Source organism: Lampris incognitus, chromosome 2 (genome assembly GCF_029633865.1).
Source record: "Lampris incognitus isolate fLamInc1 chromosome 2, fLamInc1.hap2, whole genome shotgun sequence".
Lineage (NCBI taxonomy): Eukaryota > Metazoa > Chordata > Actinopteri > Lampriformes > Lampridae > Lampris > Lampris incognitus.
In genome coordinates, this window is record NC_079212.1 from 80411615 (window position 1) to 80439251 (window position 27637).

At 46.7% G+C, this 27637-nt stretch overlaps 1 protein-coding gene across 1 annotated transcript; it reads right to left on the reverse strand.

Annotated features, from left to right (window-relative positions):
- Window positions 1-2078: 2078 nt before the first annotated feature.
- Window positions 2079-17509, reverse strand: nab2 (NGFI-A binding protein 2 (EGR1 binding protein 2)). The gene is made up of 7 exons (XM_056274647.1): window positions 17250-17509; window positions 14955-15883; window positions 14603-14736; window positions 8976-9030; window positions 8392-8578; window positions 7926-8111; window positions 2079-2970 (listed from the first exon to the last, which is right to left on the reverse strand). Exons 2-7 carry the CDS (start codon window positions 15864-15866, stop codon window positions 2873-2875), a joined length of 1572 nt encoding a protein of 523 aa, XP_056130622.1. The 5' UTR covers window positions 15867-15883; window positions 17250-17509; the 3' UTR covers window positions 2079-2872.
- Window positions 17510-27637: the final 10128 nt, after the last annotated feature.

Consider the following 27637-nt stretch of genomic DNA (forward strand, 5'->3'; position numbering starts at 1 on the left):
AGTGATGAGAGAAGTGGCAAAGGCAACGGAAAAGGCGTATGGTGAGTTGTATGAGAGGTTAGACACTAACGAAGGAGAAAAGGACTTGTACCGATTGGCTAGATAGAGGGACCGAGCTGGGAAGGATATGCAGGAGGTTAGGGCGATCAAGGAAAGAGATGGAAATGTGATGACAAGTGAGGAGAGTGTGTTGAGAAGGTGGAAGGAGTACTTTGAGGGGCTGATGAATGAAAAAAATGAGAGAGAGAAGGTTGGATGATGCAGGGATAGTGAATCAGGAAATGCGGTGGATTAGCAAGGAGGAAATTAGGGCAGCTATATGAAGAGGATGAAGGGTGGAAAGGCAGTTGGTCCTGGTGACATACCTGTGGAGGCATGGAGATGTTTAGGAGAGATGGCAGTGGGGTTTTTAACTAGATTGTTTAACACAATCTTAGAAAGTAAGAGGATGCCTGAGGAGCGGAGAAGAAGCATACTGGTACCGATTTTCAAGAACAAGGGAGATGTGCAGAACTGTAGCAACTACAGAGGTATAAAGTTGATCAGCCACAGCATGAAGATATGGGAAAGAGTAATCGAAGCTAGGTTAAGAGGAGAGGTGATGATCAGCGAGCAGCAGTATGGTTTCATGCCACGAAAGAGCACCACCGATGTGATGTTTGCTTTGAGAATGTTGATGGAGAACTATAGAGAAGGCCAGAAGGAGTTGCATTGTGTCTTTGTAGATTTAGAGAAAGCATACGACAGGGTGCCGAGAGAGGAGGTGTGGTATTGTATGAGGAAGTCAGGAGTTGCAGAGAAGTATGTAGGAGTGCTGCAGGATATGTATGAGGGAAGTGTGACAATGGTGAAGTGTGTGGTAGGAATGACAGATGGGTTCAAGGTAGAGGTGGGATTACATCAAGGATCGGCTCTGAGCCCTTTCTTGTTTGCAATGGTGATGGACAGGTTGACGGACGAGATCAGGCAGGAGTCTCCGTGGACTATAATGTTTGCAGATGACATTGTGACCTGTAGTGAGAGTAGGGTGCAGGTTGAGGAGAGCCTGGAGAGGTGGAGGTATGCAAGTCAGTAGGAGCAAGACGGAATACCTATGCGTGAATGAGAGGGAGGACAATGGAATGGTGAGGAAGCAAGGAGTAGAGGTGACGAAGGCATATGTCTTTAAATACTTGAGGTCAACTGTCCAAAGTAACAGGGACTGCAGAAGAGAGGTGAAGAAGAGAGTGCAGGCAGGGTGGAGTGGGTGGAGAAGAGTGTCAGGAGTGATGTGTGACAGAAGGGTACCAGCAAGAGTTAAAGGGAAGGTTTACAAGATGGTTGTGAGATCAGCTATGTTGTATGGTCTGGAGACAGTGGCACTGACGAAAAGACAAAAGGCAGAGCTGGAGGTGGCAGAGATGAAGATGCTAAGATTTTCATTGGGAGTGATGAAGAAGGACAGGATTAGGAACGAGTATATTAGAGGGACAGCTCAGGTTGGACGGTTTGGAGACAAAGCAAGAGAGACAAGATTGAGATGGTTTGGACATGTGTGGAGGAGAGGTGCTGGGTATATTGGGAGAAGGATGCTGAATATGGAGCTGCCAGGGAAGAGGAGAAGAGGAAGGCCAAAGAGGAGGTTTATGGATGTGCTGAGGGAGGACATGCAGGTGGCTGGTGTGACAGAGGAAGATGCAGAGGACAGGAAGAGATGGAAATGGATGATCCACTGTGGTGCCCCCTAATGGGAGCAACCAAAGGTAGTAGTAGTAGTAGTAGATGTTAGAATAAATACTGTAACATAACAAAAAACAGAAGCAATGTTTCAAATTATTATTGCTCATGGTATCATAGAAAGTTCAGCAAGAGAGATAATAATATGTATAGGCTCACAACCTCTGATTTCACATCTTATATACAGCCCAAAATCACTATTAAAATCTGATGTCTACTTACAGCTGATTTACAAAACATCAACATGTAGTCAGCATGTCTACATGTTGACAAAGCCTCTGTAAGTAAACATGTTGTATTCATACCAGGGATATCGCGGAGTTTCCACTTGTTCTAAACAAATTAAATTCATCATCCATCACAGTCTAATTTTAAACTATTTTGTCTTCAAAAATACTTTTATTTTGAATACTTTTGTCTCACATGGTCCAGTTGTGTGCTGGTTTGCAAAGGTACGTATTCTTCAGTTTGTGGAGGGAAAGTTAGATTTATGGGCTGCATCATTCTCCGGGGTGGTGGATTGCATAATCTGTGATTACAGTTTGAGAAAGTAAAAAAAAAAATCAGTTATCTACGTATGCTAATAGATGGTGCACCCTGCTGGGCACAGCTCATTTTCTCGAGACTTAAGCTGGCAAATCACACCCTTGATTTTCACAACATATACATGGCAGGAAGTTATAAAATATTTTTATATTTTTTTTTAATGGCGTTTTGTCTTTTACAACACACATTACTACAGTAAGTTTTTTTCTGAACTGTCCATTCCCCTCAAATCTGTTAGGCCACACAGTACGTTAGAAAATGGATCGGTTAAAAATGGATGTTTCAAAAAAGTACACCAAGAAATTGAAAATGTGGTTCTGGCCTGGTTGTGTATGCAAACATCACACAGCGTTATAGAATAATTCCACGACTCTAACAATGAAGGGCATTGCTTCAAATTTACATTTAATAAGACACCTTGACTACGGGGATCCATAGGCTTCTCTTCTCATGGTCTCAGCTGCAAAAAGTAAAATTCAGGTAACTAAAATATGGATTCAGCTACTGACGACAGTCTTTACCAATCGGCTCATTGTGTCAGTTTTGTAAATTGGTAAAACCTGCTCAGTTACAGCTTGTGTGATAGTTCTCCATTACCCCTGAGGAATCTTCATTCGCCTCTGTGGTCAGGGTCTTCTTTGGTGACGTCAGGGCTGGTAGTGCTGTTGGCTGATATCAGGTCCCTCCTTTCCTCTTTACACTCGTAATCTAAGAAACGTTGACCAAATAAGTCAATGTCTTAATATGATCCAACAAAGAAACCAAGATCATATATAGTCCAATAAAAGTTTCCTCAAAGATTCCAGGTGAAAAGAAAACCTTGTAGAAGAATCACTATGAGTCAAAGGAAAAATCTGAATGTTTGACCCTAGAGTGGGGGGTCCAGGGGCTCTGTTATGCTGTGGGGCATTTCCTGGAATGGTTTGTGTCCAGGGTCACTGCAAATCAATACAAAGTCATTGTGAGTGATCACCTTTATGATGAGACATGTCTATCCTGATGGGAGAGCTCTCCTCCAGGATGATGATGCCCCCACTCACAGGGCACGAGGGGTCACTGGATGGTTTGATGAGGATGAACATTATGTAAATCATATGCTATGGCCTTCACAGTCACATTTCACCCAGTTGAACACCAATGGACCGATGTGTTAGACAGTGCTCTCCACCACCATCAACAAAGCACCAAATGAGGGAATATCTTCTGTAAGAATGGCGTTCATCCCTCCAGTAGAGTTCATCCCTCCAGTAGAGTTCATCCCTCCAGTAGAGCTCAGAGACTTGTAGCATCAAGGAGCATTGAAGCTGTTCTGGAGGCTCGTGGTGGCCCAACACCTTACTAAGACACTTATTGTTGTTGGAAAAAACCAATATGAAGGGTCTTAGTAAGTTCATATTTGTCATGCTACAGTATATATTCTATCACATATGGACAAGTGGACCCAAACCTTGCCAGGAAAATGTACCCCACCACATAACAGAGCCACCGGACCCCCTCACTGTAGAGGTCAAGCATTCAGGTTGTGTGTGTGTGTGTGTGTGTGTGTGTGTGTGTGTGTGTGTGTGTGTGTGTACATACATATACATACATACATACATACATCATATGATTGACATCAGCAAAGGGACTGAACATGATAAAGATCCTTGAATAATGACAAATAATACAACAGCTGCAGGATGGGTGTTGTCTGTCAGTGTCACCAGACGTCTGACAGGACACTGGAGTCCATGGTCTTTTATGAGGACATTGAGTCATGACAGGAATTGGCTTTTCGGTGATATAGTAAAGTATAATGACTGGGAATATGACCAGCCTCGTTGTTGGTGATACGGTAGTGGTGAACCCTTGGTGAAAAAGTCATCCAAGACAATGTATCTGATGTTTGTAGCTATTTATGAATGTATTCGCACACTTCACTGTAAGAGCATTTGTAGCCTTTTAATGAACCCGTTATCAATGTTCAATTAATTGACATCTTCACAACCCTAGTAACTAATTTCATCAATACACTTATGCTGTAAATAATTTAATTACTGTGTTAATTTGAAAGATTCTGTGTATTCCTAAAATACACAAATGTTAAATGTAAAACCAAAACCAGCCTGTCGAACTAAACTATGGTAACACAACAGAGAATGAACACACGTCTGCAGTCCTGCAACATCTAAACTAGGAATTAGCTTGCGCTTGTTTTAAAATGGATTTAAATGTTCACTTCTTTAATATTTCAAGAACAAATGATGAAACTGGCGACAGAGGTAAGTTATTACTCAAAGCAGCAGTTGAAAGGATACAAAACATAAAATTCAATTATACGTAGCGAGAGAAAAAGTAAACTAGGGTGAGTGAGGAGCAGCACAAAGTGACTGATGTCAGAGATGAAGCATGTCATTTGTTATTTCCCACTCTTCTGCCGGAGGAGCGATGCAGAAAACAACACTGCCATTTCCCTGCCCACGGCTTTTATTTTTGTACGCTGTCGCTTGGTGAGTCAGTGCAACGCCCCTCCAATTACCTCCCACTCTTCACCCCCACCCCCCCACCCACCGCCCTGCAGGCTGACGTCACCGCTGCTGCAGGGGGCGGAGCTGTGTCGCCTCCGGAGGACTTGCTCTGGTGCCACCCACCCCCTCAAGCCTTTGTTGGCCTCTTTTCTCCCTCTTCCCTCTCTTTACCTTTCTTCCATTGCCACAGTCCAGCGGCGGCGCGGGCTTTCTCACAGTTGCATAATTGCACAGTTGCCAATTATTAAATGGCAACAAATTAGATTATTCAAAAGTATTATCGATCAATTCTAAATCTACCGTGTGAATTATGTCCTTTCGTTTAACAAAGTAAGCCAGTGTAGGCCCCGTGTAGAGCTAATATTAATCACATTTAATTAAATCATGATGGTGAAACGTGACTTTGGAAAAAACCTCAGGTATTTTGAGTCTAATAATATTGTAACGTGCACGGATAAATAGACTCGCTAGCCCTTGGCTAACGGGTCGGAGCCTTTAGTCGACCGCTTAGCGTAGTGGTCCGTGGTGCGGGGGACCCGGATTCGCGTCCCGGCTGCGGCGATTCCCGGCTGCCCCCTGAATTCGCTACAATATTTTTTCTGCTTCCGGTTTGGGAAGATGGCTGCGGGAATCCTTTTTTTTTTTTTTATTTCCCCCCTTTTCTCCCCAATTGTATCTGGCCAATTACGCCGCTCTTTTTGAGCCGTCCCGGTCGCTGCTCCACCCCCTCTGCCGATCCAGCGGGCGCCCCGACCGACCAGAGGAGGCGCTAGTGCAGCAACCAGGACAAATGCCCACATCCGACTTCACATGAGCAGACATGGCCAACTGTGTCTGTAGGGATGCCCCACCGAGCCGGAGGTAACACAGGGATTCGACCCGGCGATCTCGTATTGGTAGGCAATGGAATAGACCACTATGCTACCCGGACGCCCTGGCGGCGCGAATTCACATTTGCGGCGGCCTCACCCAGTACCGTCCATGCAGTGTCTTTGTCCACATCTAAGTTTTGTCTTCATTTGATGGCTGAGAGAGCTGGCGCTGGATCAGCAGGCTAAGCTAACTGCTAGCCCATGTAGACCGGCAGTTCAGATGACACTGAGAGCGGTCTGGCGGCGGCCTCACCTGGCGCTGACTGTGCTGTTTTTGATGTCGTCGTGAGGAGGGTCGAGGGTGTCTGGCTGAGAGAGCTGGCGCTGGATCAGCAGGCTAAGCTAACTGCTAGCCCATGTAGACCGGCAGTTCAGATGACACTGAGAGCGGTCTGGCGGCGGCTTCACCTGGCGTTGACTGTGCTGTTTTTGATGTCGTCGTGAGGAGGGTCGAGGGTGTCTGGCTGAGAGAGCTGGCGCTGGATCGGCTGGGAGAGTTTGGTCTGCTTCGTCCGGTGGGCCTGGGGACCACGACCCTTGCCTAGAGCTTCGCCCGAGGAGGAAACGCCAAGGGCGGTCTGACGGGACGCGGAAAAGTGGGGTGGGCTAAACGAACCGCTAGATCATGCAGACCGGCGGTTCCGACAGTCATCCTGGCTGGCGTTCATTCCCTCGGACGGTGTTTGTTTTGTTTAGTTTGGATATATGTGTTAGTTTGGGTATGTGTGTTCTTGTAGTTTTTGGCTGTGTTTTTGTCTTTGTGTTGTGCTGCTGTGGGCTGGGGGAAACGGCATTTCCTTTCATTTCATGTAGCAAGTGCATGAAGTGAAATGACAAAGTGTTCCTGATTCCTGATAAGTCTGGAAAACCATAACGAAGTGTTCTTACGGAATGTGACCACAATTCTGGAAAATTTCAGCCAGTTTAACCAGCCGCAGTTAGTTACTTAATTAGCAATTTACTGAGGTAGTCTTGTCTTTGGGGGAAAAAAATCCCTTGAAATACTTGACTACCTGTTACACTCATCATCATCATCAGGTCGAGTGTCCTCTGATGACCTGCCAGACTATTCTAAATAAAGAATGTATTATTATTGATGTCATAAGTTATAGTCTCTTTCCTGTCTTGGAAAACTGCATAAATGAGTAAAATAGTAAATATTAAATAATAAAGTAAAATAGAAAATTATATCAATCTAATTGTCAGTAGGTGTGTTGTCTAAAAATGTTCTGTGACAATTAAGTGCTGTTGGTCATGTCCAAAGTCCGATCCCTTCCCTCTGAGGGGGTCTGCCAATCATCACACAGAGAGGCCGGGTGTTCAGGCAGGACAACAACACATTTATAAAGACTGCTATCCATTGCAAAAGCACTCATCATACTCTCATGGACTCCCATTGAAGCCTGGTTTCCAGGCGGGACCTAAGATGACATTTCAAACACCTGTAGTCCAAAAAGAAATCTTTGCTCCAGTTTATCTGATTTTGCCATAGGAACCCATCTACACCTGGCTTCAATAGAGGTCCATGAGCTGTACTTCCACGGACAGATTAATGTAGACGACCCTGTCTACCGAAAGCCCATCAGGTCAGTGCTATGGTGCAGTGAGATTGCATAGATATCTTATCCTTTCTACTCACCAAAATATTTAATTGCACCATAAGTAAAAAGTGATACAGACCCATTGTTAAACATTTCATTGGCACATTTTTAACAAACATTAGGGGAAGACCTGCTTCCTATGTAGTCTTAAATCAACCACCTCTACCACAGCTTACAACTACCAAGTTGCTGATTTCATTTACCTTTTATTGTGAATTCCAAAAAGTTAATTAAAAAAAGACCATAAAAACAGAACTGAGATGGAGTACTTAAGATTCTCGTATGTAACAGTCTCATACGTTTGTCTTTTGTTCCTCCCTCCACCGCCTCCTGTTTCCTCATGTAACTTTGTCCTCTCTAATTTGCAGTCTAGAGAAGTTCAGCTGTGGATGGTGGGTGGCGTCACCTTGGAGAGACTGTGACTCACTAGGTTTCAAACTGCAGATCCATAAAACATTCATTGTTAAGAGGGGTTGGGGAATCTATGTCTGGCTTTTTTGACTCAACACTACATTAGCATCTGTTTCTCCTTTTTTTCCATTTTAAAGCTAACCAAAATAGAAACATGCGCATCGTTAACAGGACTTTGGTTAGTCCCTCGCAGGCTTCAATATTCTCATCTCTCTCTATTATAAGGAGGATAGCATGTAAGAATATTGTTAAACCATTGATTGAAAAGTCACCTGTGGAACGAATCCCTTCTGACCCAAGGTTGCTCTTGCCAACTCGATCATGTGACACCATCCTAGCCAATCGCAGCCCTTCATCCATGAGTGTTTGCTGTATGAGATGGCGTGTCCAGTTGGCAGGGTTACAAGTGTCGATGGGGGGGCGAGGGGATGAAGATTGATTGCACTTTGAGCCTACGTCTAATAGGATAGATAGAATTGGCTGTAAATGCTAGCTTCAAACACTAAGTGTCATGACAGAAACATTCTTTGCCATGGAAAGTCAATGGTTTGGACATTTAACATTTATAGAAACATGACTGTCTGAGAATGGAAGATGATCGTTAGCATGGGGACAGAGCTCAGAGTTAGAAAAAGACACAGTCACATTTTACTTGAATTACTACTAATGGCCGATTTTGATGTTAATATAGAAAAAATTCAAAAATATTCTTGGCAAAGGCATTTTTTGAGTCTTTACCTTGTGATAAACTTTCCAGGCTCTCTGAGGATAGGCTGTCATCGTCTGTCCTCTGAGTAACGCCCTCTAACTCCTCCACTCCGAGACTTGAAGATGTTCTCTCTGACTCCTCCACTCCGAGACATGAAGATGTTCTCTCTGACTCCTCCACTCTGAGACGTGAAGATGTTCTCTCTGCCACAGCTACCTACAAATATCACAGCAGCACACTGTGGATATTTTGCTAGCGGACTATTTCAAACTATTAGCGAAAATATGCTACCATAACAAATGACTACCACTCTGATTCTGCCAGGAACACCACCAAGGATTTTGGGGACCATGAAAAGATATTGCATTGATATATAAAAAAAATGTAAACTTAGCTCTAATATTTTTATGCCTCCAGTCTATCAGGGGTCTGAACTTGGAATCATCCTTACTCCTACCCCTCCCCCAAATAAAGACCTAAATCTATATAATTTTCTGTGGCTGTAGCAGGATCCTGTGGTGCTATATGTATCACAATCATGTTAGTTACATATATTTATTAGGAATCAGGTTTACTTGGCCTGTAGTAGTAATGTTGCTTTCAAATAACTGACCTCATGTTTCACCCTCTTTTGGGACAGTAAGTGGCTGTCATCTGCACCACCCGTCCTGTATAAAGAAAATAATGAATGAACGAATAATTTTGGTCATACATTTGAGTCCATATGTGACAGACAGAAGAAAAAAACCTCATCGTACATACTTACATCAGTCCATTTCACACAACAAAACTAAATCAATCAATGACTGAAAAAGGAATAGGCTGAAGCCCAAGGCTTATTGTTGCCTATCCTCTACAGTCCCTAAATTAACCTAGAATATCAGAATTACAAAAGGAAGAAAAAATTATACTAAGTTGTAATCCTTAATTATTTTACATTTTAAAGATTTTCTGAAACTTAACAGTGAGCTACACAATTTCAACTCATCATTAAGACCACTCCATAGCTTGACTCCCAAAATTGAAACACATCTGTAGTTTACACTGGTTCTCACTTTACATGTTTCAAAATACACAACCCTCTTAAATTATAGTTTCCTTCTCTTAATTTAAAATATTGTTGGATACATACAGGAAGGCTTTTACTTCTTGCTCACCAAAAGTATTTCCAATGTTTTTAAATACACAATATCTAAGCATATAAAGGTGCAGGACCATATAAATAATAGATTAGTAGCTTCACAGTAACACGCTTTATTATTTTAATCGCCATTTCCCCTTGTTTTGTAAAGAATAGCAATAGATTTGGATAATTTCCATTTAATATATTCTATATGTGGCTTCCAACAGTTTATGATCTATTATCAATCCCAAGAATGTTGTTCCAAATACTCTTTCAATTTCAACTCCAATTAACTTCAGTTTTATTTCACAATTAACCATAAAACTACCGAACACCAAACATTGTTTTATTTTCATTTAATGATAACTTATTAAAAGCAAACCATTTTTTAACATTCTCAATTCCCTTTCTACTGATTTCAACAATTCTTTCATATCCTCCCCAGAACAAATTAAATTTGTATCATCAACAAACGTAACAAATTTCAACATATTAGATACCATACAATAATATTTAAATAAATTATAAACAACTTGGGTCCCAATACTGAACCTTGTGGAACACCACAAGTTACTCTTCTTAGATGTGATTCAGTGTTTTCAATTTTCACATATTGAAACCTATTATTTAAATAACTCCTTAACCAGCGTCGGGTGACACCTGTTATACCATAGCGTTCCAATTTCTGCAAGAGTAAGGAATGATCAATTGTGTCAAATGCTTTACGTAAATCAGTAAAAACACCTACAGTGTTTTGTTTCTTATCTACTGCTGTTGCTATATTTTCTACAAAATCCATCACTGCTAAAGATGTTGATCAATTGCTCCTAAACCCATATTGATGATCCCTCAACAACTCATATTTGTCAATAACGTCATCATGTCTGTTTACAAATAATTTTTAAAGTATATTAGAAAATTGAGGTAGCAAAGACACAGGTCTATAATTTGATACAATATGTTTGTCACCATTTCTATAGATTGAAGCCACCTTAGTAATTTTCATTTTATCAGGAAAAATACCTGCTAGAAAAGATTTATTACATATACAGTGCATCCGGAAAGTATTCACACCCCTTCACTTTCCCCACATTTTGTTATGTTACAGCCTTATTCCAAAATGGATTAAATTCCTTTTTTTCTCATCAATCTACACACAATACTCCATAATGACAAAGTGAAAAAGGTTTTGTAGAAATTTTTGCAAAATTATTAAAAATAAAAAACTGAAATATTGCATGTACATAAGTATTCACACCCTTTACTCAGTACTTGGTTGAGGCACCCTTGGCAGCGATTACAGCCTCAAGTCTTCTTGGGTATGAAGCTACAAGCTTGGCACACCTATATTTGGGGTATTTCTCCCATTCTTCTCTGCAGATCCTCTCGAGCTCTGTAAGGTTAGATGGGGAGCGTCGCTGCACAGCTGTTTTCAGGTCTTTCCAGAGATGTTTAATCGGGTTCAAGTCTGGGCTCTGGCTGGGCCACTCAAGGACATTCACACACTTGTCCCGAAGCCACTCCTTCGTTGTCTTGGCTGTGTGCTTAGGGTCGTTGTCGTGTTGAAAGGTTAACCTTCACCCCAGTCTGAGGTCCTGAGCACTCTGGAGCAGGTTTTCATCAAGGATCTCTGTTCTGTACTTTGCTCCATTCATCTTTCCCTCGAGCCTGACTAGTCTCCCAGTTCCTGCCGCTGAAAAACATCCCCACAGCATGATGCTGCCACCACCATGCTTCACTGTAGGGATGGTATTAGCAAGATGATGAGAGGTGCCTGGTTTCCTCCAGACGTGACGTTTGACATTCAGGCCAAAGAGTTCAATCTTGGTTTCATCAGACCAGAGAATCTTGTTTCTCATGGTCTGAGAGTCCTTTAGGTGCTTTCTGGCAAACTCCGAGCGGGCTGTCATATGCCTTTTTTTTAAAATTTATTTCTGATTTTTCCCTTTTTTCTCCCAATTTAGTGGCCAATCGATCCCTATTTTAATTCAAACACCCACCCTCGTACTGCATGTGTTCGCCAACTGCATCTCTCCGGCCGGCAGTCTCGAAGGAGACCGCCTCCCCACTTTCGTGACAAGGCGACTCCAGGCCAAACCACTGTTTTTTCCGACACACACAGAGACGCATTCACGTGACGAACACAAGCCGACTCCGCCCCCCCTCCCGAAGACAGCGTTGCCAATGACTGCTGCTTCATCGAGTCCGGTCATAGTCGGATCTGACGAGACCGGGGCGCGAACCCCAGTCCCCAGTGGGCAACTGCATCGACACAAAGCCGATGCTTAGACCGCTACACCACCGCGGACTCTGTCATGTGCCTTTTACTGAGCAGAGGCTTCCGTCTGGTCACTCTACCATAAAGGCCTGATTGGTGGAGTGCTGCAGAGATGGTTGTCCTTCTGGAAGGTTCTCCCATATCCACAGAGGAACGCTGGAGCTCTGTCAGAGTGACCATCGGGTTCTTGGTCACCTCCCTGACCAAGGCCCTTCTCCCCTGATTGCTCAGTTTGGCAGGGCGGCCAGCTCTAGGAAGAGTCCTGGTGGATCCAAACTTCTTCCATTTACGAATGATGGAGACCACTGTGCTCTTCGGGACCTTCAAAGCTGTAGAAATTTTTTTGTACCCTTCCCCAGAGCTGTGCCTCGATACAATCCTGTCTCGGCGGTCCACAGACAATTCCTTCGACTTCATGGCTTGGTTTCTGCTCTGACATGCACTGTCAACAGTGGGACCTTATATAGACAGATGTGTGCCTTTCCAAATCATGTCCAATCAAGTTGAATTTACTACAGGTGGACTCCAATCAAGATGTAGAAACATCTCAAGGATGATCAGTGGAAACAGGATGAACCTGAGCTCAATTTTGAGTGTCATAGCAAAGGGTATGAATACTTATGTACATGCAATATTTCAGTTTTTTATTTTTAATAAATTTGCAAAAATTTCTACAAAACCTTTTTCACTTTTTCATCATGGGTATTGTGGGTAGATTGATGAGAAAAAAAGGAATTTAATCCATTTTGGAATAAGGCTGTAACATAACAACATGTGGGGAAAGTGAAGGGGTGTGAATACTTTCCGGATGCACTGTATAAGTAAACTGTTTGAGGACAGTCAATTACCTCTTTTATTAGTGACATATCAATTGGATAACCATCAGTGAATTTTTTATTCTTAAACTTTCTAACCACTTCTACCACATCACTCTCACAGACTCCACCCAGGAACATTGAATTACTATTGTCAAATACAAAATCAAAATTACTGTCTTCATCTGTAGGAGGGTTTAATTTCCTGTGCCAAATTTGGGCCTATGTTAACAAAAAAACAAAAAAATCATTAAACTCATTTACAATTTCCCCTATATTTTCAACAATTGAATTATCATTTTTTTACAAATAATAATAATCAAGGGAGTCATGTTCACATCATTTTAATCATGAAAATTTATTTTGCCTACGTCTCTAAATAATTTTTTTAAACTCCACCTGAGCAATAAAACATATTTTCTTTGCAGTATTAGAATGTCTGTGAATGTTCTCATTCATCCAGGTCATGGTTATCCAAAGGAGTTGAATCAAGTGCAACTGGACTTGGTATATATCCGTAAAGACGTTTCACCTCTCATCCAAGAGGCTTCCTCAGTTCGTGCCTTTCTGACTACACGAAGCTAGTCTAGTCTAGTCTAAGAGGCTTCCTCAGTTCGTGCCTTATACTCTGAACTAGAAGAACCCCGCTACAATGTAGCGGTTTGGTTATCCACCCGTCTAAATCTCCCTCCTCTTCATCCTGCCAGCTAACCGCCTTCCCCCTGCCCCTAACCCCCCCCCCACTCCAACTTCCTCCCCCCAAATGCTCAGAATCATCTGAAATGCTGAGAAAAGTGGTTTTTAGCCATTTTTAGAAAATTCATATTTTGCATAATTATTATAATTATTTTAATTTTCTGCTATTTTTCTGGTCCTTTCTGGAACAATACCTACCACCTCCAAAAAAAATTAGGCTCATAAGTGCATTTTTGCAAAAATGCATATTTTGCATAATGCCAAAACATTTCTAAGTCCCAGAAATTTTTTGTATATAGGTGAAAAAAATCAATCAAAGATGCTCAGAATCATCTGAAATGCCGAGAAAAGTGGTTTTTAGCCATCTTTAGGAAAATGCATATTTTGCATATTTATGCATAATTTTAATGCTCTGCTATTTTTTATAGGTGCCCCTGATCATCCCCAATAACCTCCAAAAAGAATCAAGACCCGAAGTGCTTTAGTTTGGCCGTTTATAGACTCTCACACAGACACACATTGTGAAAATACAGGAGTAGATATTGAGATATATTGAGAGCATTTGAACTCTGTATGGTACTGATTTGCAATTTAGTGAAATTTTCATAGCTGGGTATTTTTTAAAGCTTTTTGAGAAAACGCCTTAAAACCTACTTCAAAACTTTGAAATATATAAAAACAGTAGTCAAAAAAGCTCTATCAACTAGAAAAAAAATAGTAAAAAATCTTGACATTTACATATAATTTTAATTTTGCTTAGGTTAAATTATAGGTTGACATTCTTTTTTTATCTATGCTTTTGATTTTGTAGTAGAGTTTATGCAATTTGAACATTTTTCAGCTTTTTGTTCAATAAAGCATTTTATCCTAAATAAATTCCTGCATTTACTTTTCTTTTTTTTTTTTACTGTACAAAGAGTTGTTTGTGTACATTAGTAAAACAGACTTGTGAAGTTTGGAGCATGCCCACAACTCTCCTGGGTTTACTGATGTGACTAAGTGGGGCAAACATGACTGAACAAATGGGGTTTCTGACAAAAAAGATAAATGTATAGCATGTCAGTCACAAGACATGTTCTTGTCAAATGTTGAGTGTCTTTTCAGGATTGTTCAAGTCATATACATGTTGGAGAGGCTCCAAAGCTTTTGTTTCCCTGGAAACTGTCTCCTATTTTTAATATTTTCAAGGAAGTCAAGAAAAACATCAATTTAATCATGGACCAGTTCTTAACTAAATCAACCGACCCCAGCGATAGAGAGCATGTGGAGGTGTGCTGGTAATGGTCAAATTTGGGAAAATCACTCTCCCCATGTTTTGGTATTCTTACCTAGCATGTTTTAGTGTGGAGGTGTAAGCACACTTTCTTGCCACTTGCCGAGCCAAAGAAAAAAGCTCTACACGTCTCAGCAGAAGGGCATTGTCGCGTATACAGAACTGGGCAGCAGCTTCATTGATGATCAGCTGAGGGGAAGAGGTAGAAGAGAATAAAAGGAGACAATAAAAAAATGTCATGTATATTCTACCAAAAACGTAAAAGCGCTATTGGAATTATTGCAAAGCTCCACCCTAGTTTATAATATTAACGTTCCCTTTTTCAATATACCATTGCCGTAAAGATGTGTTATTTAGTGAATAGCTTGGCTGTTGTTTTTCATCAGTCTGACTGATGATGCCTTTACCTCATGGTGTGTGAGCTGCTTGCCTTCTCTCCGCTTGGAATCAAAGCGCCCATAAATGAGGCTGTACTTTCGGATTTCCTCTTCCTTGGTGGTGTCCTCAGAGCCCATTTTAAAGATATGACCAACCGCCTTTGCCATCTTTTTGTTAATCCTCAGCAGAGTCTTCACCTCTCCAGGATCTGACCGGGGAAGCGTCCTAAACAGCCTCGCCACACTTTCCCCTACCGCACGTGCTGTCTCCCTATCCAGTTGCCCTCCCGGCCAGGCTGAGTGTGCCACTGGATTAAAAGATGTGGAAGAGCTTGGAGGTGTGGAAGGACCCAGTGAACATGTTGAAACCTGAGGCAGGTTTGACGGCTCCTCCTCCATGCCAGACACTGAGGCCAAAGTGCAGTTTCCATCCGGCTCAGGGCTTAGCCAGTGGGGATCCATGGGTGATAGTTTCTCCCTGTAGAGTGTGTCTGGGGGCTGTGGGGAAGCTTGGGAGCATGGGCTCCTTGGACTTCCACTGTGCAAAGGGGTGAGACATGCCCTGTCCTCTCTTTCACATGGAGACCCAGGCTGGCCGTTGCTCACAGATTTCCTGGGCCCTCCTGCTGATCCACTTGTACCTGTGCCATCAAATTTAAACAGGGGTATGCCTCCAAGAGGCATATTAGAGACAGGTTGATTAAAAAGTGCTGGGTTGGCTGCCCAATCACGGAGGGCCTTTTGCAGCCTACGCACATGCAGTGGCTTAGTGGCCATGCCAACTAGTGCCATGATCTCGAGGAATTCTTCTTCAGCTGCTTCACAGAGCTGCTGTACATCATCACCACCCTGCTGGATGAAGGTGTCGTAATAGGCCAGTAAATTAGCCCTCTGCAGCACACGATAAAGCTGCAACTCCCCAAGTGTGCGGGGCAAAGACATGGCACAGGACTTGAGAGCTGGGAGAGAAGACAGTGCAAAAATTAACTTGATAGTGAGGCACGGTTAAATTCATACTTAAATTTTGAATGATTATGCACAGAGACTGGCAAGTAATTTCCCCCTTCTTTGGAGCCACGTGTCCTGAGTCAGCTCTCTTTTCTGTTTTTCCCTTCCTTTGTCTATCTTGTGAATTTTAATGTTCAAAAAAGATTAAAAATAGGTGGCTGGACTTCAAGAAAGAAAATCGGAATCAGCATCAGCTTTATTCCCCCAGTACAATAAATCTGATTCGGATTCAAACTCGGGAGCTTCTGAGAAAAGCAGAAGATTACGCGTGCGTACGTGCGTGCGTGCGTGTGTGTGTGTGTGTGTGTGAATTAATTAACTGTAAAGCGCTTTGAGTTGCAGCTAGAAAGCACTGTATAAAATGCAACTTGATTGATTGATTGATTGATTGATTGATTGATTGATTGATTGATTGATTGGTTCCCTACCAAATCTTAAAATGTAAGCTCAACTATGTCTTCAACACTTGTGCTGCTTATAATTTAGACAAAACTATTTTGACTTAAACAGACAAGTGGAATTGAAATTGGATGTGTTGTTATTGACTTTGCCCTCCAAAATACAGCTATTATACCAGGTACTGTTTCTAAAACCTTCAATTCTTCTTCAAAAAATAATGGCTGTCAGTTAAATTCATCCAAGTTTATAAAGACAGGATTCTTTCCTTCTTTACAATGATTGTTTGATTAGATATACAGGCTGAACATGAGCGTTGATATGTAGAGATTATCTGGTAAATATGGAGGTTATCAGGTAAACATGGAGATTATCAGGTAAATAGCTATAGAGACTATCTGGTAAATATGGAGGTTATCAGGTAAACATGGAGATTATCAGGTAAATAGCTATAGAGACTATCAGGTAAATATGGAGATTATCAGGTATATAGCTATAGCGACTATCAGGTAAATATGGAGACTATCAGGTAAATATAGAGATTATCAGGTAAATATTGAGATTATCAGGTAAACATGGAGATTATCAGGTAAATAGCTATAGAGACTATCAGGTAAATATGGAGATTATCAGGTAAATAGCTATAGCGACTATCAGGTAAATATGGAGACTATCAGGTGAATATGGAGATTATCAGGTAAATATTGAGATTATCAGGTAAACATGCGGATTATCAGGTATAGATGTTATCAGGTAAATATGGAGATTATCAGATAAATATGGAGATTATCAGGTAAATAACTATAGAGACTATCAGGTAAATATGGAGATCATCTGGTAAATATAGAGATTATCAGGTAAAATCAGAATACTTTATTAAATGTGAGATTATCAGGTAAATAGAGAGCACAGAGCACTTACCTTTATCAAGTCAGACGGAGGATGGTCAGTGTACGGAAGAGTGCTTTACCAGCTGCAGTGGTTCGTAATCCGAGTGTGCAAACGATGAGCATGAACACCCCACGGTGTGCCGTGCCTGTTCTTCCAGAATGAAGCTAATTCTGCTGTAAACCCGAAGCACTGACTGGTCGGTTTTAGTTGAGACCCGATGTTGTGGCTGGAACCGTATAACTAAGCCAGCCATTGAAACGCATCGATTAAAAAGACATCATTGTGTAATTTTGTTTCTTATGTTTACACCTTTCTCCGATTCCTTTCATGGTAAGATCAGCGCAGTTTGAGCCCTATGTGCATTACAGATCGTCTCCGAATCCTGCTGGGCGCACCGTGCTGCTGGCCGGCTGCCTTTCTGCTGCTTGTGTGGTTGCGGAATGACGGGGGCGGGTTGCTGCACGCCATCTGACCGAAACGGAGACTTCCTCTCTTCTTCTTCTTCTTCTTCTCCTTCTCCTTCTTCTTCTTCTTCTTCTTCTTCTTCTTCTTCTTCTTCTTCTTCTTCTTCTTCTTCTTCTTCTTCTTCTTCTTCTTCTCCTTCTTCTTCTTCTTCTTCTTCTTCTTCTTCTCTCGGTAAGTGACTTCCTGTCCCGGTCCAGAGGCAACCGTCAGTCTGAAGTTGTAGATGGCGGGGAGTTGAAGACCGAAATTAACTCTTCTTCTTTAATGTTGTCACGATTCATTGTTCAGAGTCTTTAGCTTGCGAATTAGTCTCTCGAGGCTTTATAAAACATAAGTATGACTTGCGTCTGTTTAATGTTAAACATGTTTCTGAGTGTTTTCAACATGATATATGGTCATTGCGGCGGCACGGAGGCGCAGTGGTTAGCTCGGTCGCTTCACAGCAAGAAGGTCCTGGGTTCGAGCCCCGGGGTAGTCCAACCTTGGTGGGTCGTCCCGGATCGTCCTCTGTGTGAAGTTTGCATGTTCTCCCCGTGTCTGCGTTGGTTTCCTCCGGGGGCTCCGGTTTCCTTCCAAAGACATGTAGGTCAGGTGGAGCACCCGTACTACATTGTCCCTATATATGAATGTGTGTGTGTGTGTTTGCGTGCGTGCGTGCGTGTGTGTGCAGTTTGCATGTTCTCCCCGTGTCTGCGTGGGTTTCCTCTGGGGGCTCCAGTTTCCTCCCACAGTCCAAAGACATGTAGGTCAGGTGGATCGGCCGTACTAAATTGTGTGTGGGCGTGGGCGTGGGCGGGCCCTGTGTGATGGTCCGGCGGTCTGTCCAGGGTGTCTCCCCGCCTGCCGCCCAGTGACTGCTGGGATAGGCTCCAGCATCCCCGCGAGCCTGACAGCAGGGTAAGCGGGTCGGATAATGGCTGGATGGATGGCTGGATGCGGTCATTGCGTTATGGACATTGTGATGAGCCACACCCAACTTTACATTCTTGGCTCACAGCCTTTGAAGTGATTGTCGGATGCAGTTGGTTCCAAGGGGGTTGCACTCGTGCTGTATAGCGGATATTTATAGTCTTTAGCACATAGGAGGCATCTGTATGTGTGCCAAAGGCGCACTGGGCAAAGGGTGTTGGAGTTATGGCCCTTAAAAAGTTGTTTGTTTGTTTTTGTAGCGCTCCCAAGTGGCCAATTGAGACCATAATTCATCCATCCATCCATCCATTTTCCAAACCGCTTATCCTGCTCGCGGGGATGCTGGAGCCTATCCCAGCAGTCATTGGGTGGCAGGCGGGGAGACACCCTGGACAGGCCACCAGACTATCACTCAGGGCCGAGGCACACACACGCACACACACGGACGGACAATGTAGTACGGCCGATTCACCTGACCTACATGTCTTTGGACTGTGGGAGGAAACGGGAGCCCCCGGAGGAAACCCACACAGACACGAGAAGAACATGCAAACTCCACACAGAGGACGATCCGGGACGACCCCCAAGGTTGGACTACCCCGGGGCTCGAACCCAGGACCTTTTTACTGTGAGGCGCCACCGTGCTGCCCTTACCATAATTCATGAGGTACTTAATTCATTTATTTATGAGTGTGATCATTTTCAGGTCTGTGATTTATCTTCTTTTTCTTCTGCTGCTGCTGCTGCCTGTGGTACTCACACAGCGGTTCATCCTGGGGGCCCTCTTTCTGATGTACTCATGGATGTTCCTTGTTTCATCCTGGATAGTGGCCCTGACACTCAGTAACTCTTGGCTCCCATCTTTTCGCTTATCGTACAGTCTAAGGCTGCTGGACTTTGGACGGAACTCTCAATGCATTGTGAGGAGTTTCCATGTCCTGATATCTGTGACCTTCATCTTCTCCTTTGGCCAGCTCATTATTCCAGCTGGGTATGTGATGACTGGTAGGGCATAAGTGTTGATGGCTTGTGTGATGTTCAGACTTTAATAGAGAATACCTCTTTAAGAGACGCAAGGGGTTATGGGGCGAGTACGGAAGTAGGAAGGAGAACAAGCATGTATGCCGGACACACAGCATGGATGTATGAACGACAGAACGAGAGTGATAAAATAAAGCCCCAGTTATTCGCTCACACAGTCGTCCCGTGTGTGTGTGGACATTACAATGGCGACGAGGGTTTTGTGGATTAAAAGGAGCTACCTTGCCACGGACCGAAAGGATTGTTGAGTAGCCTAATAGTGATCAGTGATAGCTGCTAACTAATGTTTAGCATCCCGGCGTGTAAACGGATTAGCTCGCAGCTCAGATCAGAACGTAGCCTACACCCACCGCATCTAACCATCGCCAGCATGCTCTCTGCCACAGCTGATTCATTCTCTGTTTTTGACCGTCACGGTGGAGCACCTGGATCATTAGGATCAAGATGGGAAAGATGGATGGTGTTGTGCTTCGGAAAGGAACCGGTGCAGGGGTCCGGCAGGGTCAAGCCCGTAGGCACGTTTATTTCTATTCAGGGAAGGGAAATGCGGGATGTGTATGGTGCAACTAGAGTCCTGGATGTGGGCTGTGTAAAATACTATGTGTTTGTGTGCAGGGCGAGTGTGGTGCGTGTGTGCAGGAATGTAAATGACTGGAGGGTGTTTGTGCGTGTTGGCGAAGCGCAAGTCCAGGAGTAGGGGTTCTGCGGGAGGCAGTGTGGGCGCAGAAGGGAGGGGTCCGAGGAACACAAGGGACGCGAGGAAGACGGAGCCCGAGAAGCACCGGCACCGGGGGTTCTGGGAGGACGGGGGAGAGAGACACAGGATTAGACTCAGGAATCACAACATAGGAATCGCAGGAGAAAACACAGCCAAAGAGTCTAGCGATCTACTGGGTAACTACCGTACTAGATGGCACAATCTGGCAACGATTGCACGTCAGCGTCCTCTCTTATAGCTGGCTGCAGATTGGCTTCAGGTGCGCTGATCTCCGATGAGCCTCTGGTGCGTGGCTGCGCTCTCAACGAGCGCGCTGATTGAACCCTGCCGGTAGACTCAGGCGGAGGCGCGCCTTGCGTCTGGACCACAACAGTAACCCCCCTCCTACGGGAGCCACCGGGCGACCGTCCAGGGGCGTCAGGGTGTTACAAGTAGAAGTCCGACAGGAGGGCGGGGTCGGCGATGTAAGACCGGGGCACCCAGCCCTGGTCTTCCGGACCGTAGCCCTCCCAGTCCACCAGGTACTGGAAGCCCCTCCCACGGCGGCGGACACGCGACAGCTTCCTAACCGGCCAGACCGGGTCGCCGTCCTGGAGTACACGGGGAGGAGGCGGGGCTGCGACAGGTGGGGAGAGGGCACTGACAGACACAGGCTTCAGCTTGGAAACATGAAACACGGGATGTACCCGAAGAGAAGGAGGGAGAGACAAACGCAAAGCAGTGGGGTTGACGATCCTCTCCACAGTGTAGGGTCCCACGTAGCGAGCGGCGAGCTTGCGAGAGGTCGTCGGGATGGGGAGGTCATTGGCCATTAGCCAGACACGCTGACCAGGCTGGTAGACCGGGGCTGGGACGCGACGGCGGTTAGAGGAGCGTTGGGACCGGTCGTTGGCTCGCAGCAGGGCGGCAGGAGCAGACCTGCACTTGCGGCGACATCGGTGGAGACGATCCCTGGCTGACGAGACCGCCACCTCAGTCTCTTGCTGGGGAAACACGGGGGGGCTGGTAGCCCAGTGAACATTCGAAAGGAGACATTCCAGTGGCAGAGCTAGTCATGGTGTTGTGAGCATACTCCACCCAGGCCAGGTGCTTGCTCCAGGTCGAGGGGCTGCTGGTGCTCACACATCTCAGGGCAGACTCCAGGCCCTGGTTGGTGCGCTCCGCCTGTCCGTTAGTCTGAGGGTGGTAACCAGAAGAGAGACTGACCGTGGCCCCAATCCCCCTACAGAAGGCCTGCCACACCTGGGAAGAGAACTGGGGACCACGGTCAGAAACAATGTCCGGGGGAATGCCATGGAGACGGACCACGTGGACAACTAGGAGTTCGGCGGTCTCGGCGGAGGACGGGAGCTTAGGGAGCACCCCAAAATGGGCCTGCTTGGAAAAATGGTCGACAATGGTGAGTATGACTGTGTTACCCTGAGACACCGGGAGTCCAGTCACGAAGTCCAGGGAGATGTGTGACCAGGGGCGACTGGGGACCGGGAGGGGATGCAGGAGACCAGCAGGGGGGCAATGGGAGGTCTTAATCCGGGCGCAGGTGATACACGCCGCCACAAACTCCCGAACGTCAGCCTCCATGGTAGGCCACCAGAAGCGCCGCCGGAGGAAGGGCAGTGTCCTGGAGGCGCCAGGGTGGCAGGTGAAGCGGCTGGAGTGGCCCCACTCGAGCGGACTGGGGCAGGCACAAACAGACGGTTAGGGGGAACGTTACCAGGGCTGGGGTGAGTTCACTGGGCGGTCCTGACCAGAGAGTCGATGGCCCAGGTGATGACACCCACAACACGGATCGGAGGCAAGATGGTGTCCAGAGCACCCTCCTGGGTGCCATCCTTCGTAGACGCCCCCGGGGGGAGCTGAGAGAGTGCGTCTGCTCTGGAATTCTGTGAGCCTGGACGATAGCACAGCATAAAATTGAATCGGCTGAAGAATTGCGCCCAACGGGCCTGGCAGTACACCAGATTCCGGTGGTCTGACCACACCAGGAAGGGATGCTCCGCCCCCTCAAGCCAGTGTCTCCATTCTGCCTGGGCGGCGTGGACGGCCAGCAGCTCCCGGTCGCCGACGTCATAGTTGCGCTCAGCTGGTGTGAGGCGCCGGGAGAAAAAGGCGCAGGGGTGCAGACGGTGATCCTCTCCTGAGCGTTGTGAGAGGACCGCCCCCAACCCAGAGTCAGAGGCGTCCACCTCCACCACGAACTGGCGGGTAGGATCCGGGTGAGCAAGCACCGGGGCCTCGGAGAACCTCCTCTTGAGGTCTGTAAAGGCGTTCTGATCCTCCGGGGTCCAGTCAAACTGGCGGAGGGTGGAGGTGAGGGCTGAGAGGGGCGCGGCGATGCGGCTGTAGTCCTTGATGAACTTCCTGTAGAAACCCGCAAAACCCAGGAAGCGTTGCAGCTCTGTCCGGTTCTGGGGTCTGGGCCACTCCAACACTGCCTCGACCTTCTTAGGGTCGGTCCGAATGCGCCCCGCCTCCACAATGTGGCCAAGGAACTCCAGTGAGGGGGCGTGAAAGGCGCACTTCTCCGCCTTGACAAACAGGCGGTTCTCCAGAAGGCGCTGCAACACCAAGCGAACGAGTTGGATGTGTTCGTTGAGAGAGTGGGAAAAAACTAGAATGTCGTCCAAATAAACCACAACAAAAACACTGATCATGTCCCGGAGCACGTCATTAACAAGGGTCTGGAAAACTGCAGGGGCGTTTGTGAGGCCGAAAGGCATAACTAAGTACTCGAAATGTCCCAGTGGCGTATTGAAAGCAGCCTTCCATTCGTCTCCTTCTCTGATGCGGACGAGATGGTAAGCACTGCGTAAATCAAGCTTGGTAAAAATGGTGGCAGCAGAGAGGGGTTCAAACGTGGAGCTCATGAAGGGGTAATGGATAGCGATTTTTAACTGTGATGTCATTAAGTTGCCTGTAATCAATACAGGGGCGGAGCGTGCCATCCTTCTTACCAACAAAGAAGAATCCGGCCGCCATGGGGGAGTCGGAGGGGCGAATGATCCCGGAGGCGAGTGAGTCGGTGATGTACTCCTGCATGGCCTTCTCAGGAAGAGTGGTATTATACAGTTATACGGGTGGAGTGCGGACACCAGGGAGGAGCTCAATAGCGCAGTCGTAGGGGCGGTGTGGAGAGCGCCTCGGTCTTGCTGAAGGCAGCTGCAAGGTCATGATAATCCTCGGGCACGTTGGAGAGGTCTGGAGGAGGAGGCTCTGCCTTAGGAGCCCCAGGAGGATAGGAGGCGGAGCGGAGACAGTTCGCGTGGCACGCAACACTCCACCCGATGATCCGAGCGGAGGACCAGGCGATGTTGGGGTCATGCCTCTGCAACCAAGGCCTCCCAAGAACCAGTGGTGAGGAGGGAGTAGTGAACACAAGGAGGCGGATTATCTCGACATGGTTGCCTGAGACAGTTAGCTTGAGAGGCTCAGTGGTGTAGGTGATGAGACAGAGAGCGCGTCCATCCAGCGAGCGGGTCTCAATAGGGGTCTCCAGCGGGGTGAGACTGATGCCAGCCAGAGTCGATAAAGGCGCTGATAGGCAGAGACTGCTGACCCCAGGCAAGAGACGCAGGGAATAAAGGAGATGGGGAAGGCTTGTTCTGGGGCAGAGTCATGCAGCTTACTAGTAGCCCCTCCCCTAGTAAGCTCGGCTTTTTGGGCGTGTGGTACAGTCCCAAATGAAGTGTCCGGCCTGCCCACAATACAAACAGAGCCGGCCTCGCATGCGCTGTTCGCGCTCAGCCCCGGTAAGGCGTGACCGAGCCACCTCCATGGGCTCCACCCCAGGCTCAGGTGGTCGTGGCGAGGGAGTGGGCGGAGCTGCTGGTGCTGGCTGGGGACCCCGGGGGGGGCGAGGTGACTGGGGGGTACCCCGGGGAGAGGTGAGGGACTGGCGCTGAGCTCGAGCGCGTTCGTTTCGCCTTCATTGGTCCATCTTCAGAGCCAGGTCGATTAACTCATTGCAGGTCGCCGGCCAGTCTCTAAAAAGTCCATCCTTGACCTCCTAGCTTAAGCCTCGCCTATAAGCACTCAGCAGGGCCTCTTCATTCCAACGGCATTCTGCGGCCAGGAATCGGAAATCGACGGTGTATTCGGCCACCGAATGAGAGCCCTGTTTGATGGTGTGGAGACGGGCGGTGGCGTCACAGCCACCAATGGGGTGATCGAACACACTATTGAATTCCCTGAAAAAGGCTGCATAATCAGAAGACATGGCGGGTTTCTGGTCTAGGGCAGCCGTGGACCATCTGAGAGCCTTACCCATAAGCAGGGACATGATAAAGGCGACCTTAGCGCCGTCTGAGGTGTAACGGCTGGGCTGGTGGTGGAATACCAGCTCGCACTGGACTAAGAAACCACGGCAGAGCTCGAACTCGCCCTCATAGGACTTCGGGGGGGTTAGCTTGGGCTCTCTATGAGCGGGCCCGAGAACCGGAGCTGGGGCCAGAACTGGTCCTGGGGCAGGTTGGTCCGCTTGAGGTGTGGGTTGCGGTGGGCTTACCGTCACGTCCAGGCGATCCAGCCAAGCGAGGACTTGAGCGAAGGCGGCGGTGAGACCGTTCTCCAGCGTCGTCATCCGTGTGTCCTGTTGTTGGACTGCTGCGTTGAGTGTTACGATGAGCGGAGGATCGCCAGATCCACTGGGAGTAGCCGCCGGAGTTGCTGCTGGAGTTCCTGCTGGACCCGGTTCCATCGTGGCCAGATTGTACTGTTGTGCGTCGGAAAGGAACCAGTGCAGGGGTCCGGCAGGGTCAAGCCCGTAGGCACGTTTATTTCTATTCAGGGAAGGGAAATGCGGGATGTGTATGGTGCAACTAGAGCCTTGGATGTGGGCTGTGTAAAAGACTATGTGTTTGTGTGCAGGGCGAGTGTGGTGCGTATGTGCAGGAATGTAAATGACTGGAGGGTGTTTGTGCGTGTGCGTGCTGGTGAAGCGCAAGTCCAGGAGTAGGGGTTCTGCAGGAGGCAGCGTGGGAGCACAAGGGAGGGGTCCAAGGAACACAAGGGACGCGAGGAAGACGGAGCCCGAGAAGCACCGGGGGTTCTGGGGGGACGGGGGAGAGAGACACGGAATTAGACTCAGGAATCACAACGCAGGAATTGCAGGAGAAAAACACAGCCAAAGTGTCTAGCGATCTACTGGGTAACTACCGTACTAGATGGCACAATCTGGCACCGATTGCACGTCAGCATCTTCTCTTATAGCGGGCTGCAGATTGGCTTCAGGTGCGCTGATCTCCGATGAGCCTCTTGTGCGTGGCTGCGCTCTCAACGAGCGCGCTGATTGAACCCTGCCGGTAGACTCAGGCGGAGGCGCGCCTTGCGTCTGGACCACAACAGATGGCTCGTTTTGAAAATTTCCTGATGGACATCAAGGAGGACGCTGGAAAACGTGCCATGTTACTTCACTATGCTGGGGAACAGGTATACGACAATTTTAACACACTTCCTGATAGAGGAGAGGAAAAGGATTTTAATAAGGCCAAACAGGCTCTTGCTCTTTATTTCTCACCAAAGAAAAATATGGACTTCGAAGTTTACAAATTCAGACAATCTACCCAATCCGAAAATGAAACAGTTGGGGAATATTACGTTCGCCTATGCACACTGGCTGCATCCTGTGAGTTCCCTGCTGCTGATGCAGAAATCAGCCGGCACATCGTACAAAGCTGCAGATCTCACCGATCCCACAATGACACTGACAAAACTCCTTGAAATAGCCAGGTGGAATGAAACATCTGAACACCAAGCACTTGAAATGGAAAAACAAATCGACACTAGTTTAGATGGTATTTTAGCATTGCGCCATCCAGAGCGGAAGAGCCAGCAGCGAGCACGGAAACCGGCATCAACAGCCCGAAATGCACGCGCACGCGAGTGTTTCAGTTGTGGTGGACCAATCCCTCACCAAGGCGAGTGCCCAGCATATGGACATGCATGTCGCAACTGTGGTAAAAGAAATCACTTTTCAAACGTGTGCCGGTCACAACCGAGACAAAATGTGAACTCTCTCTTGTCGGATGGCCCCTCAAACTCTGCCTACTCACCTCATCCCAGTGAAGACGGGGCAGGCTCCTCCTCCGTGTACCTCTTCACACTGGGGGACTCAGCCGTCTCAGCGTCAAAAGGTCAGCCAGGCTCTGCACTTGCTTCCACTCTACTTTAAAGAGATCTGCTTCCTCAAAGTTGCCTGGAGGAGGAGGTGTAAAACCTGTTTTGAGGGTCAGGAGCATTGCTGGGGTGAGGATGAGAGGTGATTCTGGATCCGATGACACTGTGATGAGAGGTCTTGCGTTCATGACCGCCGCCACCTCAGCCACAGAAAAAATCCCAACTAACACAGGAAGTTATCATAAAACTCGTGTTATGAGAACTTCATGTGTCACTCGGGATTTTTTCTGTTCAAGCAGCATGTAGTCCAGAATACGACGGGCAATGCCGATCATGCGTTCCAACGCGCCACCCATGTGAGATGCGTGGGAGGATTAAACACCCAGATGCAACTCTGTGTGCTCAGGTACTTCTCAACATTATTGAAGCTCTGACTTGTCTTGTCCATGTCCAGCTGTCAGAAGGCGCCGACAAAGTTCGTGCCACAGTCAGATCGTATCTGTTTTGCAGGGCCCCTGACTGCGAAGAACTTTCTTAAGGCGTTGATGAAGCTGCTGGCGCTCATTGCCTCGATCACTTCGATATGCACTGCCCTTGAACACATGCACGAAAACATCATGGCCCATCGTTTAGAGTTGGAGTGTCCTCCTCTTGTGCGACGTGAGACGATATCCCACGGCCCAAAGACGTTGACACCTACGTAGGTGAAGGGAGGCGCCACTTGCAGTCGTTTAGCTGGTAAATATGCCATTTGCTGATATTCGGTCTTTCCCCGTAACTTCCTACAGATGACACACTTGAAAAGCAGTCTGCTGATACAGCGTTTTGCCCCTACCAGCCAGAATCCAGCGGCTTGAACAGCACCTTCAGTGAGGTGTCTTCCCTGATGTTTCATGGCTTCGTGATGGTGACACACCAGCAGCGCTGGGCCAGATGATGCCGGCCAGGGATGATTATGGGGTGAGTCTCGTCCGTGCTCAGACTTGACTGTCCTGTGCGACCTCCTACTCTCAGAAGTCCACCACAGTCTACCGCAGGGCACAACTTCCACAAGCTGCTAGAGGATGGGATGTTGAGCCCTGAAGACATGCACTTGAGCTCTTCTGCATAGCAGTCGTTCTGGATACTCTTCACTATGCACACTTTGGCCTTCGTCAGCTCTTCCTCTGTA

Bases quoted from the DNA above. Each gene is read 5' to 3' on its own strand.
- nab2 (XM_056274647.1), bottom strand. From the start codon at position 15,866: ATGTCTTTGCCCCGCACACTTGGGGAGTTGCAGCTTTATCGTGTGCTG. The intron at 8,579-8,975 runs GTCAGTTATTTG...TGATATTTGTAG, and splicing joins AAAAGAGGGTGAAACATGAG to GTAGCTGTGGCAGAGAGAAC. The intron at 2,971-7,925 runs GTGACTTTTCAA...AACGTTTCTTAG, and splicing joins AGAAGGGATTCGTTCCACAG to ATTACGAGTGTAAAGAGGAA.